The sequence below is a fragment of the Tetrao urogallus genome, assembly GCF_951394365.1.
Source record: "Tetrao urogallus genome assembly, chromosome: 1".
NCBI lineage: Eukaryota > Metazoa > Chordata > Aves > Galliformes > Phasianidae > Tetrao > Tetrao urogallus.
The window spans coordinates 12735016-12748469 of record NC_136813.1 but is presented as its reverse complement, the minus strand read 5'-3'; the positions used below and the strand labels follow the sequence as shown (position 1 = coordinate 12748469).

General features: G+C 35.1%; 1 protein-coding gene across 2 annotated transcripts in view; it reads right to left on the bottom strand.

Annotated features, from left to right (window-relative positions):
• CNTN5 (contactin 5) overlaps nucleotides 1-13454 on the bottom strand; it is a gene marked incomplete at both ends in the record, with an annotated part of 322983 nt that overhangs the window by 110099 nt on the left and 199430 nt on the right. For both annotated transcript variants that reach the window (XM_079544036.1, XM_079544037.1), the window contains 3 exons: nucleotides 6171-6321; nucleotides 8345-8474; nucleotides 10291-10427. In XM_079544036.1, coding sequence (XP_079400162.1) covers nucleotides 6171-6321; nucleotides 8345-8474; nucleotides 10291-10427 — 418 coding nt within the window. The remainder of the gene's footprint in view (nucleotides 1-6170; nucleotides 6322-8344; nucleotides 8475-10290; nucleotides 10428-13454) is intronic.

Here is a 13454-nt window from a genome sequence, read left to right as displayed (position 1 = left end):
CCTCTGTTTTATTCACAGGGCAGCTTTCAGTCACCTGGCATGGCATTTAGACTTCTCTTCCATATATTCTACACCATAGAAGAAGCAAGAATTTTTAACACAGAACGACTGCTTTTTCATTTTCTTTTCACCCTTAGCATCCATTCCCAATTTCTCTCCCTGATAACTTCTCTAAGTATAGAAACATAGAATCACAAGGTTGGAAATGACCTGTAAGATCATCTAGTCCAACCATCTTCTCATTACCATTGCTACCACAAACTTAACCATATCTCGTAGTAGCTCCTCATCCAGGAGCCTCTTGAACACTGCCAGGGATGGTGACTCCACCACCTCCCTGGGCAGCCATTCCAATGTCTGACCACTCTCAGAGAAAAAGTTTTTCCTCATGTCTCACCTAAACCTTCTCTGGTGCAACTTGTGGCTGTTTCCCTGAGTCCTGTTTGTTGCCTGGGAGAAGACACCAAATCCCTCTTCACCACAGCCTCCCTACAGGAAGTTGTAGAGTGCAATGAGGTCTCCCCTGAGCCTCCTCTTCTCCAGACTGAACAATCCCAGCTCCCTCAGCTGCTCCTCATAGGATTTGTGCTTCAGACCCCTCACCAATTTTGTTGCCCTTCTCTGGACACACTCCAGGGCCTCAATGTCTTTCTTGTAGTGAGGGGCCCAAAACTGAACACAATACTCGAGGTGCAGCCTCACCAGTGCTGAGTACAGGGGGACGATCACCTCCCTGCTCCTGCTGGCCACACCATTTCTAATGCAGGCCAGATGCCGTTGGCCCTCTTGGTCTCCTGGGCACACTGTTGGTTCATGTTCAGCTGAGCGTCAACCTACACTCCCAGGTCTCTTTCCTCTTTACAATCATCCAGCCACTCATCCCCAAGCCTATAATGCTGTATGGGGTTGTTGTGGCCAAAGCGCAGGATCTGGCACTTGGCCTTGTTGAACCTCATCCCATTCACCTCAGTCCAGCAATTTCAGCTTATCTAGATCCCTCTGAAGGGCCTCCCTACCCTCAGGCAGATCAACACCACCTCCCAACTTGGTGTCATCTGCAAATTTACGGAGGGTGCACTCAATCCTCTCTTCTAGGTCATCAAGATCATCAATAAAGATATCAAACAAGATAGGCCCTAGTACTGACCCCTGGGGGACACCACTTGAAACAGGTCACCAGCTGGACTTAACTCCATTCACCCCTGTGAATGTGCCCTCGTTGGGCACGGCCCTCTAGCCAGTTCCTTACCCAAAGAAGGGTATACCTGTCCAGGCCATGAGCAGCCAGTTTCCCCAGGAGAATCCTGTGAGAGACCGTGTCAAAGGCTTTGCTGAAGTCTAGGTAGACTACATCAACAGCCTTTCCCAGTCTGGTCACCCAGTCGTAGAAGGAGATGAGGTTGGTCAAGCACAACCTGCCTTTCATGAGCCCATGCTGGCTGGGCCTGATCTGCTGGATGCCACACGCATGCCGTGTGATCTCACCCAAGATGATTTGCTCCATGACTTTCCCCAGTACCGAGGTCAGGCTGACAGGCCTGTAGTTCCCTGTATCATCGTTGTTGTCCTTCTTGAAGATGGGAGTCACATCAGCAAGCCTCCAATCATCTGGGACCTCTCCAGTTAATGAGGAGCACTGATAAATGGCAGAGAGTGGCTCAGCAATCACCCCGCCGTCTGGTCTGATGGACTTGTGACAGTCCAGATGGAGGAGGAGCTCTCTAACTGTCTCCACCTGAATTGCTGGGAGTATATTCTGAGTATCATCCCAGACTTCCAGATCAGGGCGTAAAATGCCTGGAGGATAACTGATCTGGCTATTAAAGGCAGATGTAAAGAAGGTGTTGAGGACCTCAGCCTTCTCCTTATCCTCAGTGGCCACATTTCCTGCTGCATCAAGTATAGGATGAAAATTCCCCTTGGTTCTTCTTTTACTGTTGATATATTTATAAAAGGATTTTTTATTCTCTTTTACTGCAGTGGCCAATCTGAGTTCAAGCTGGGCTTTTGCCATCCTAACTTCCTCCCTGCATACCTTAGCTACTTCCTTGTAATCTCCCCAAGTAGCCTGTCCCTTCTAACAGATGACATAGACTCTCTTTTTCTTCTGGAATCTTACCTTTACTTATTTTCACTACTATTTTTAAAGTATAAATACAGTAAGAAAATGAAGCCCAGATACAACTCATAGTGGCAGGTTTCTGGTTCTCTTCTTGATGTTAGACATCAATTAAACAAAAAAAAAATCTCCCTTCTCCTCAAAATGTATCTTGTTTTAGCCTCACTTTTTTTTTCAAAAATATGTTAAAAAAACAACCCAAACTCAGTCACTTCAGCAGTTAAAACTGAGTTCAAATCATTAAATTCTGGTGAATTCATAAGCAGCTAAAAGGTATCTGAGATGCTGGTTAAACAATTTTATTGATAGGTAAAGATCTGAATTTTGCTATACCAGCAGCCATGCAGCAGACAGGAATTTTCCTCAACAGCAGTATATAGTAGGTAGTTTTGTATGAATAAGTCACACCTCTGTTCTGTAAATATTTTGTGGCCAAGCGGATTTGGGGCAGTGCTCAATGGAGAATCATGTGTGTTGCAGGAAAAAGAGTTTATATTAATTCACTATCTGACCATACTTGCTATAGAACAAATCTTTCAAACTGATCAGCATTCTGGTCAGCTGATACACACTGATGGAGGGACAACTGGAAGATAATCTAGACAAGAAATGTAGATTACCTAAGAAGGTGATGAAACATCATTTCAGAAATGAATTAATATTCAAATACCAGCAATTTACAGAAGTCTGAATTCAGAAATGTAATTAAATTACTTTAAATAAATTTGTCCAGAATCTCATCATCATTTTTATTAGCATTGTTCATGATTTATACTGATGTAATCAATGTCAGATTTCAGTCTATTCTGCTATTATAAGACTTAGTATCTACCAGAGTAATTTGATGAAATACCATTTTTATTGAATTCTTTTAGCTTTATAAATAATTTCAAAGAAGGTTATGCTGTAAACAGGCTTCTAACTGGCACTTTGATTTAAATAGTGAGGATCTGGGTCTTGCCTAGAACCTCATACTGAACTACTAAGTAAGGATTTAATTACTGATTACAAAGTGCCTGACTGAAATGTTTTAGAAACTTCACAGAAAAGTTTGTTTTGCACCATACTCTTGCACAAGGGTCTAATTCTTCTTGTTTAGTACCTAAAACAAAGTACCAGCCAAACATTTTAATACAAATCAAATAACCTGATTTTTCAGACTTGGATTCAAATGCAATTCATTTCTCTATATAACTAGAACTTCTAATCATCTAAAGGATTCTGAAGATCTTTATAAAATTCTTATGGATTAAAAATATCAACATTCAAATCAATAATCAGAGTATACATTATCACAGAATGCCATAACTGACACACAGCCTATCAGCCTATGAAACAACAAATACTAGGGAAATATGGTTAGGAAAGATACTTTAGAAATTTAATTGTTGTCCAATGACCAGTGAAAATATGCAGCTTAAGTGTGTCTACCAAACTATGAAACTTCTACATAATAATAGTATATTAATTTTCACATCTCAGCTTAAACAAACAATGAATTAATGTATCTTTGAATGTATTAATGACTCATTAAGATAATGTGATGTGAAAGAGATTTTAGTTTCACACAATGTTTGTCTTGAATGCTGATAGTTATAATTAAATGACATGTATTATAAATGACTGATCACCAAGAAGAGCAAATCTTGCACAAATAGATTGTGAATATGAAAACCCTGAGTTGGATAATTTATTTATTTATAGGTAAAAACAGGCCAATAGATGGTGCTCATATGACTCTTTCCATAGTTGCCCTGCTGACTGAGAGGCTTTACCCTTTTATATGAATCTGGAACATTTCAGTGTTTCAAACTTCATTAAATTCCATGAACCAAAGCCAAGATCTTACTGCAGGGATCATCAGACATTGTGCTCAGGCTCAGTCTTCTGCTCAATTACAAAATAAATTGTCATCGGAGGTTTTTTTTTTTCAACCAGATTTCAATTCTATGGGAGGAACCTGAGAAGGCAGCACAGACTGGAAGAAGTGGGATAGATTATAGCACACCCACTAGTTAAATGGATTTTCCCATTTTGTACAGAGAGGTATTGGGACTATTTTTTTCACTGATATCTCTAACTGTGGCAAATTCATTTTCCAGGAAGATAGACTTAGTAAAAGCACAACACAACATACCTAATGTTTTGCACAAACTTTGGTGGAAAAGGAAGAAGCTACAGAAGACAAAACTGTATTGGACTGATTTCTTCATGGCTTTCCTTATTATTTAATCAGAATGTTAGACTTCGGGTTTTTGTTTGTTTGGATGTTTTAAAACCTTTTATGTTTTACCTTTTTGTGTAATGTCACCACATGACAATTCTTAATGGTTTTTGCTGAAATTTGTATTACCCGTATCTGAGGAAAGCTGATTTTTCTCACACATAGAAAACTCTCACACATCTCATCAAAATATTATAACCTTCCTCATCTCCTTTTCAAAAAGATTCCACAATTATTGCTTAGTGAATACCGTATATAAAGACTGAACAGAGTTCCCTTGAAACAGATACCGCCTGACAGACAAAAAAATAGATATAGGCTGATTGCTCTAAAAGATACAAAGGATTTCCTGGATAGTTTAAAATTGATTTATAACAAACCAAATCTTTCAAAGAGTTCAATCAACTCTATTAAATCTCCCTATTTTATATTTCGTGTTCCTGCTTCTGCCAAAATAAACAAGTTTCAAAAGCTGCAAATACTAAAAATGTAGCTCCAGATTTTATTTTTATGATATTTTAATTTCAGACTTGGACTATATTTGGATAGACATGGGGTAAATACCGAACTGCTTTACCAGTGTTGGACTAAAAAGATGATTTATATGTCGTAATCAAGAAGACGCAGTAAGTTTTGCAGAGATGAGGGAAATGAGTATTCATGTGGTGAAAACTATGCAGCAATAGCATAAGAAATATCCATCTCAGGATATTTGTTATTGGCTTCTTTGTAAAAATTGCTATAATATACCTTGTCAATATGTGTTATACAATACAGATCTGTTAATAAAATGTTTTATACAATGTTGCTTCCCATTTTTTCTCCAAATAGCCAATATGGCTTAATAGATTACCTGTTTTTTCTTTTCTGAAGAAAACAATTGGCATAAGGCAAAAATAAACTTCACCTGAATGAAATGACTTTTGTCACTAACAACAACAGATGCACTATAGTGCTGTCATCAGAATTGTACAAATAAATAAAAAGGCCTTGCTTTTATTTTTTTGGCTAATGCCAAACAGTCAGTTTAAGTGGCTCATTCACATACATTACCTGAAAGAAGATAAGATTACTGCGTGTATGTAAAGACCACGTGCAGGCTGGCAAAACTATTCCAGTGCACAGACATACAATCATGTAAAGTGCAATTAGAGCCAGCATTTAACCTGTGGTACTTAAGCTATGTTTAATGTACAGAGATGGACAGAATTTATTTAATCAAACCTATTTTGTTAGATAGATATGCTGCCGAGTACAGAAATTACTTGTATAATTAAATCCTATAATGGAATCATATTTTTCGTCTCTGAATCATTTTAAAGCTATTCTTGGACTTCCTATGTGATCAAGCCATCAATCTGCTTTACTAAAAGCATTTCAAATGAATAAGCACATTTGATATTTTATGCTATTCTGACAGTCTCCATCTCTATTTTTAATATCCGCAAACACAAAATGTATAGTAGATATAGTGTAACAGAAATTTTTGAAATTAATAGTGGGAAACAAAGGGAACAAAAACCCCAAACAGTCTTTTCATCTGTCTTCATCTCTGAACAATTTGAAAAGTTTTCATTTCAGTACTGTGGGAAACAATAGAGTCAATACCATCAGCCTCATAATCTTGACAAAATAATTGCGCCATTTCCATGCTTACACACGCTTGTTCTTTGCACTGGTCATAGACATGGTTATGTATACTCATTCTTGATGCTAGTCATAGACATGCTTACGCATGCTCGTTCTTGTTACTGTCTGCATTTTCATTTAGAACCACTGAATCAAGCATGCAAAGACAATATTTAGTTTACCGAACAGGCTTCTGACCTCTTACTCTCCCTTAAAGCTTTGTCTCCTTTCTTCCAAGTGATAGTTGGCTTTGGAGAGGCTTGTGGCTTGCACTCAATGACAACTTCTTGGCCCTTGGTAATAATTATTGTTTTCCTCATTTGATTTAGTGGGAAAGTGGGAGCTGAAGCTGTTGGAAAGAAGCACATTAACTCTACAGAAAATGATCATAGGTTTCCATTTCATTACATTCTAATAGTTTGGTTTGGAGTACAGAATTTTCATTTTTGGTTTTGCAATGGCTATACCGCTGATTAGATGGAATTGTAGAAGGTGTTTGAAATAACATTCAAGACTAAACGGTAGGTCTGTAAGTTAATCATGTTATTAATTAAGGAGATGTTATCCACATTAACATGCTAAGTTAAAATTGTTTTTTTTTTTTAAATCCAACAGCTTTAGAAATTGAATTCCACAGTTATTAGGCTACACCTTTTCTGAAATTTTTGGATTTCACGGATAGCTTGTTAGAAGTAACAAGTTAAAAAGTAAAGAAATATCAATTCCATAGCTATCTAAAATGAACTCCCTAGAGTTAATTCTTATAAATAATGCTACTGTTAGAGTAATTGCATTACTTTCCATTTTATTTATTTATTTGTCTAAGTGTTGGGGATTGAAAAGCGAGAGTTTTTTTACAGGAGATATTTAACTAATTTTTTTTTTGTACAGGAGTTGTTTAAACCCTTTTTCAAGAAGTCCCATTGATCATAATAACGTTGTCAAGATAATAATGTGTTAGAAAAATGTTAGTAATTACTGTAATTTCACAATAAAGGAAAGTTGTAGGCACTAGAATGGTCTGTTCAGGGTGATGATGGTTTCTATTCCTGGAGATGTTTAAGAATGGATGTGGTACTAAGGGACATGGTTTAGTAATGGGATGGTTGGATCTGATGAGCTTGAAGGTCTTTTCCATCATGAATCATTCTATGATTATCTGTGAAATCATTTGTTTGTATTTTTTAAGCTCATTTTGGAAAAACAGAGACAACAATTCCTCTCCTCCCCAAGTATCTCAACTACATATGTAAGAACATCTTATGCTTCATTGCCTCACACATGTAGCAATGTATTGCCATCATTTTTGGTAATTTTCATACCAGAGATATGTATAAGGGCAATTTATTCTGTAATTTTCCCTTTAAGAATCCAAAAAATTAATCACAGCAGCTACTTTAACTCAATATTATGGCTAAAATTTAACAGGGGCACAATTTCTGTAGTCACAAAATGAAGGCCAATTTTTCTGCAGCGATACATGCTAATGATGTACTGTGTTACAGAACACCAAAGAAAATGTACAGCTACTTGATAAAATAGGTATAGGTAAAAAAAAAAGTAAAAAACAAACAAACAAACAAAGGGAATGAAAAAACTGTAAGTAACTAGGATCTCTTTCCTGACTGAACCTCAATGAGACACGCAAAGTGATGGAAAGAGTGCAGCCACTGACTGTGGCTCAGAGAAACTGAGTCTCTCAAAAGCTTGTCTCAGTGTCCTATTGCTTGTTATCACATCCTGATTTATACAAAGCTAGGAAGTATTGATGAGGCATGCTTCATGTTTTTCTTCAATAACTCCCTCTGAGCTTATGAAAAATTAAAATTTTCCTTCATTTTCTGAGAAACATTACATAGTGTATTTGCTTTAGTGTCAGATACTAGCTGAAATGCTGCTGGTATTCAATCAGTCTTGGTGAATTTAAAAGAAATTTTTAAATATGTAATATAGCATTGTATTTAATCACCTTTGATTAATGGCCCTGTTAGAAGTAATATAAATAATACAAATTTAATCAGCAATATGTCTAATATTCCTCTGTTTCTTTACTTGCACTTGTATTTGAGGAATTAAAAATTATTTTCCATGTATTTTAATTGTCATAGACCTAGATACTTGCAAAATGTAACTGAAGCTGTAATATACAAAATAAAAAACTCAATTAATGGAAGGATATTTGCTCTCCCAGGCAATAAAGGGCTCAGTCACACATAAGTAACAAGAGAATAAAAGAAGCCAATTTTATCTGCTTTACGAAGCCTGGACTGACAGAAGCTGTTCTTTATCATAAGATGCCAAGAACAAATGTAATTATTGAACAGGATAAACAGGAAAAAAGGAGAAGTCTGTTCTTTTTTGATAATACTTACCTAAAATCTTCAGCTCGGCACTGGCATAGATGGTGCCATACTTATTTTCTGCTAAGCACTGATACATTCCAGCATCTGAGATGTTCACAGTGCGGATCATCAGTACACTGTTAACCATCTCAATTCTGCTCTGTAATGAAATAAGAAAGAATAAGGCAAAGGGAAAAAAGACATTGCTGAATTGAAATAAAAGTCGGCAACAGACTTCCTTGGGCTTACTTTGTTCTTGCTATCTAAGAGATGGCAAAAATAAAATAGATGATGCAGGTCAGGAAAACCTCCAAGAATATTTGAAAGGAAATGTTATCCTATGCTTGCTGTTGTCTATTTGTTTCTTTGATTGGTGCTATCACTGTAACATGATTTTTAAAAGCAGTTCAACCTGGTAACTTTAATGGGGTGAGAAGTCAGTTGTGTGGAAGTGGAACACATATGATGATCTTCAAATCTTTGATTTCAGTTCAATTTCAGTCATGCCACTTTTCTCAAAAGTAGACGTAAAAGATTGTTTGAATGAGTGGAAGAATAGTAAATAATTACCACAGATGTAAGAGAAAGGCATAAATAGCTGTGCATGGGTATATGTACTTCATGGAACTCCATGAGGAGTAATTTGAACTCCTATAAAACATCTCTAGGTTTCATTAATACATATTGTTGGCTTTGTTAAAGATTACTAAAAAGGTATGTCAAACTGCAGAGAAAACTATGAAAAATATTCTCTTGGCTGTAAACCTTTAATTTTAAATGAAATTAAAAGTCTAATGCAACTGATGATTTAGAAAATTAGAAAGCCAAAAAGTACAGATACTTATACTACATCAATTCCAGGACTGATAGCTCACTCTAAAGGGCAGAAAAGTATAAAATAATGCATACAACGTTATTATCAATGCCTCATATCTTCAAAAATAAACTCTGCTTATGTTATATCTCATTCTTTGCATAATTAGTTGATGCTCACAGATGGAAGCAACAGTCACTGAGAAGAAAGTATCACATCCTTTAGATTCATAAATTCTTATGAGAATTATGTGAATACTTTTACAAATTGAGACATTTTCTACCAGGATTGAACAGCTTTATTTAAAAAAAAAAAAAAAAAAAAAAAAAAAAAAGTATGAAACAAATTTACAAAACTGTCTTTAAATATCTTGAGATTTTAAAAAGAAAAGGTGCTAGGAGAGAAAAAAGAACCAAAAAAGAAAAGAAACAGAAACAAAAAGAAAACAAACAACCAAGGTGTGGATGGCATTGATATGCTGATTATTCACTGAGAAAAAAAGAAAAAAGTAAAACAAATGACAGGCCATGACCTAAGTGTTCTTTTAAAAAAGAATTTTATCTAGATCGACCCTTAAAATATATCAGGTGAGTGTATTGAAGAGTTTACATTCTTGGAACATTTTAATGGTGTTGATGGTGAGTTCTGAAGAGAGCTGAAAACTGATGAAAACAGAACAATATTTATCCCTCTTACATAGCTTTCAAATGTGTTGGTGAGTAAAAATCAAATATGCTATGCAGTAAATAACCTATTATTGGGAGAGATATACAGGAGCATATGCTTAAGCAAAGATAGTCCTTCTCTGAGTTGTTACCCTCTAACATAATTTTGCAATTAAATTAATATCACTGTCTAAAAAAGAAAATTAAGTAAATGTACTGGGGACTACTTAAACATTACAGGATAGTGGCAGTGTAGTTACAAGCATAGTTTGGAAGTTCTTCCCATATATTTTGAACTAGAGAGAATTACTAATGATTGCAATACTATGTTAAGTTGAATCAGAGGAAACAAATGTTTAGTACTTGTCTTTATAATTACACTTTAAAAACTGATAGAGAAAACACTCATTTCTGATGTAGTTTTCAGAACTTTAACTAAACTCGTCTGTACTAAAAAAGAAACATGCAGCATACTGTTGACACCACATCTAATGTACCTGTGGCCAGAGAGGAGCTCCATTTTTCAGCCAACGATACGTGGGCCTTGGCTTTCCAGTGGCTTTGCATTCCCATCGTAGCTGTTCCCCACTATCTAATTCAGTATCATTAAGTTTCTCCACCCACTGTGGGTAGGCTGCAAGGAAAATATACCACACTATGTATGAAGCATACCACATAATAAGTGTCTAGCAGATATGCTAAGACCTAAGCAGTTAAAGAACTTGAATTATGTTTTTTACAAAGTCTATGCCTCAAAAAGAAACATAATTAAGCAAACAACCAAAGCCAAAAGAGGAAATATGAAAATAATGAAATGATACTACATAACTTTAAAGGAAATACCATAATGGCATCAAGCAGCGAGTAGTAACATAGCTAAGAATCGAAAGTCTGCCTGATTTAATCAAGTCCAAAGGATTGAATTAGAGTAATACATATTAATGCATTTATTATGAGTGGATTTGGGAATATTTTTTTTGTAATCATAATACAACATTTAGTAACATTGTAAAATCTAAACTATTTAAATTTTAGTAAGGATGTGAATCATGATAGTCTATGAGTTTCTTGAGTTTAATTCATATTTCAAGAGAGAAAATGTTTTTAATGTTTTTAAGAATAAAACCCACATGAGATTTCCAACATTCATTACTAACAGGATTTGCATAGCAAGTCAGTGTTTTATTTTATTTTATTTTATTTTATTTTATTTTATTTTATTTTATTTTATTTTATTTTATTTTATTTTGTTTTGTTTTTGTTTTTATGGTAGTCTGTTGTTAGCCATACGTGTGATCATTAATATCTGGATTTCACGTAATAAGTAGAGAGCATTTTTGAAGACATCCAAATCTTCAGTTCAGTGATCAATACAGTATCTGTTTCTAGAATTGTACCATTTAGAAAACTTAGTATGAGCCAGTAAAGAATTTATGTATTCATTAAAAATATATTTGCTTAAAAGACACATTTTGGGTTTTCATGTAGCAGCATCAATTTTTGTAACAAAGAGGGTAATAGATCTGACTAATTAACTTAAAGATACTTGTTATATAGATTTTAAATGGTAGAGAATAAATAGGTAATTACCTTCATTTTTAAAGGAATATAAAATTCTTCTACTTTGAATAAGTAGAAATTCAGTTCTATCATGACAGATTCTCTGCTTCAATTGTTGGATAATTGATAATGTGTTTAAATGTGAGGAACCAAGTTTAAAAATAAAGGGAAGAAATGGATGTTTGGCAGTTGTTATCTGCTTAGGGAAGAGTTTGTGGGGTAAATGTAAGAGTAGAAGGATGTGTTTTATTATTCAGTGGCCTTCATTGGTACTGTGCTATAACTTTCTACAGGCTGCCAAAATTTTGAAATCACTATCCACCCTGTGATTTATTTATTCATTTATTTAATTTCATTTACATTTCTCCATATTTTTATTTGAGAATGTAAAAATATTTTATAAAAACACGTTGGCAATAAAACAGCAAGCTTACAGGCCAATTATTACATCCTATGTTTAAAAAAAAAAAAAAGTTAAGATGCAGAAAAATTCAGCTTACTTTCTCAAAGAATTAAAAAGAAAATGGCTGAAAGAATATTTAAGAGAAAATTTTATGTAGAAAAATGACTTCAGACAGTATCCTACAGTGTGAATAGGAGTCTGCAGTGAAAGAAATTCATTTTCTGAAAGTTTAAAGAACAAAAATAGGTTGGAAAGCTAAGACAACTGATTTCAGCTGAAGGTACAATCTTTCTCTCTTTATCCAGTTTCTGTATAATTACCAGGGAACTGATTCAGATGAAAGGAAAATAGCAAGGAAAAGTGTTCTCATGCTCTGGTTCACATCACAACTCTCTGCTGATATTAGTGAGTAGGTAACACATAAGCAAACTCAGCAGGGTCAGAGAGAGAAAAAAGCAGGGACTGCACAGAGCAGTTGCCATTGCGAACATGAAAGTAGTCAGAAGTTATGGAGGAGCCACAACTCCAAAAGGTTAATGTTCAATTTCTCCACTCAATTTGTATCTTTTGTGCTCTCATCTATTAATCATATTCAGCTTGAACAAAATTTCACATAAATGGCAGTATGAGTGGATCACCAGGGGAAAACCACATCTCTCAAAAATAGGTTGCAGTCAAGTATCTGAAGATGCCTTGCATTATCAAAATTATATTTTTAATGACTTTGTCATGTCTACAGCTGAATTTCCACCAAGTGCTGGGACTACATCAATCTTAAATTGTGAGCAACCGAAATACCACTTTCTGAACATCTGAAGAGTTAGCTGTGTCAAGCAGTCATGGTATATCTGTATTGCAGCACCAGGTAAGAAATGAAAAATCAGTAGTTTGTTACTAAATCCAACCAAACAGGCAGATGTAGTGCTGTGGACTTTCTCCAAAACATTCTGTGATTACTCAGATTAGATGCAATTGATGAAATGAATATTCAAACAGACAGCCTGATCCTACAGAGACATGCAGATTGTGAGACCACAACTGGTCACAGAATGACACAAACTGGTCCTAGAATTCTTGTAAAATTTCTAAAATTTTACAAGAACTCTCTGGTAAGGAGTGATGGTCTATATCTGAATTTCTGAGATAAAAAACAATCTCTGTTCCCTGTAGCAATAAGATGTGAAAATGAGCTTTTAAGTAAAACTATTAATGCCAAGTGTTGTTATGAATGAAAGGTGTATGAGCGAATACCGTTTTGAGTAAACCTCCTATATCCTGATGCAACAGCTCTCAACAAAAGAGGCTGAGAACTTTGTAAACTGGCTACACTTTCTGTGTCTAAAATCTTTCTTATCAACCAACTTTGGAATGAGATGTCAGGGTTTGTAGAGACACTAATGTTATTTTCAGGAATGCCCTGATGCAAGAGGTTCACTGGGGAGTACTTCATCTCAAGGCTGAGAAATGTTACTTCAAGAAACTATTAACAATTTTTATTTCTTGTTTTATGTGCTGAAGTTTCCTGTCAGTCTCCTCCATTTGAAAGATCTCTTACCTGCACTGAACTCGCTTCCTACTACTGCAGACAGGTAAAACTTTGATTCATATTTTGTTTTGAATTCTGTATAAGATCATCTTAAAGATGTTAGTAGACTTTATATAACAGAAATATAATAATATGTGTTTCATATAGCTGTT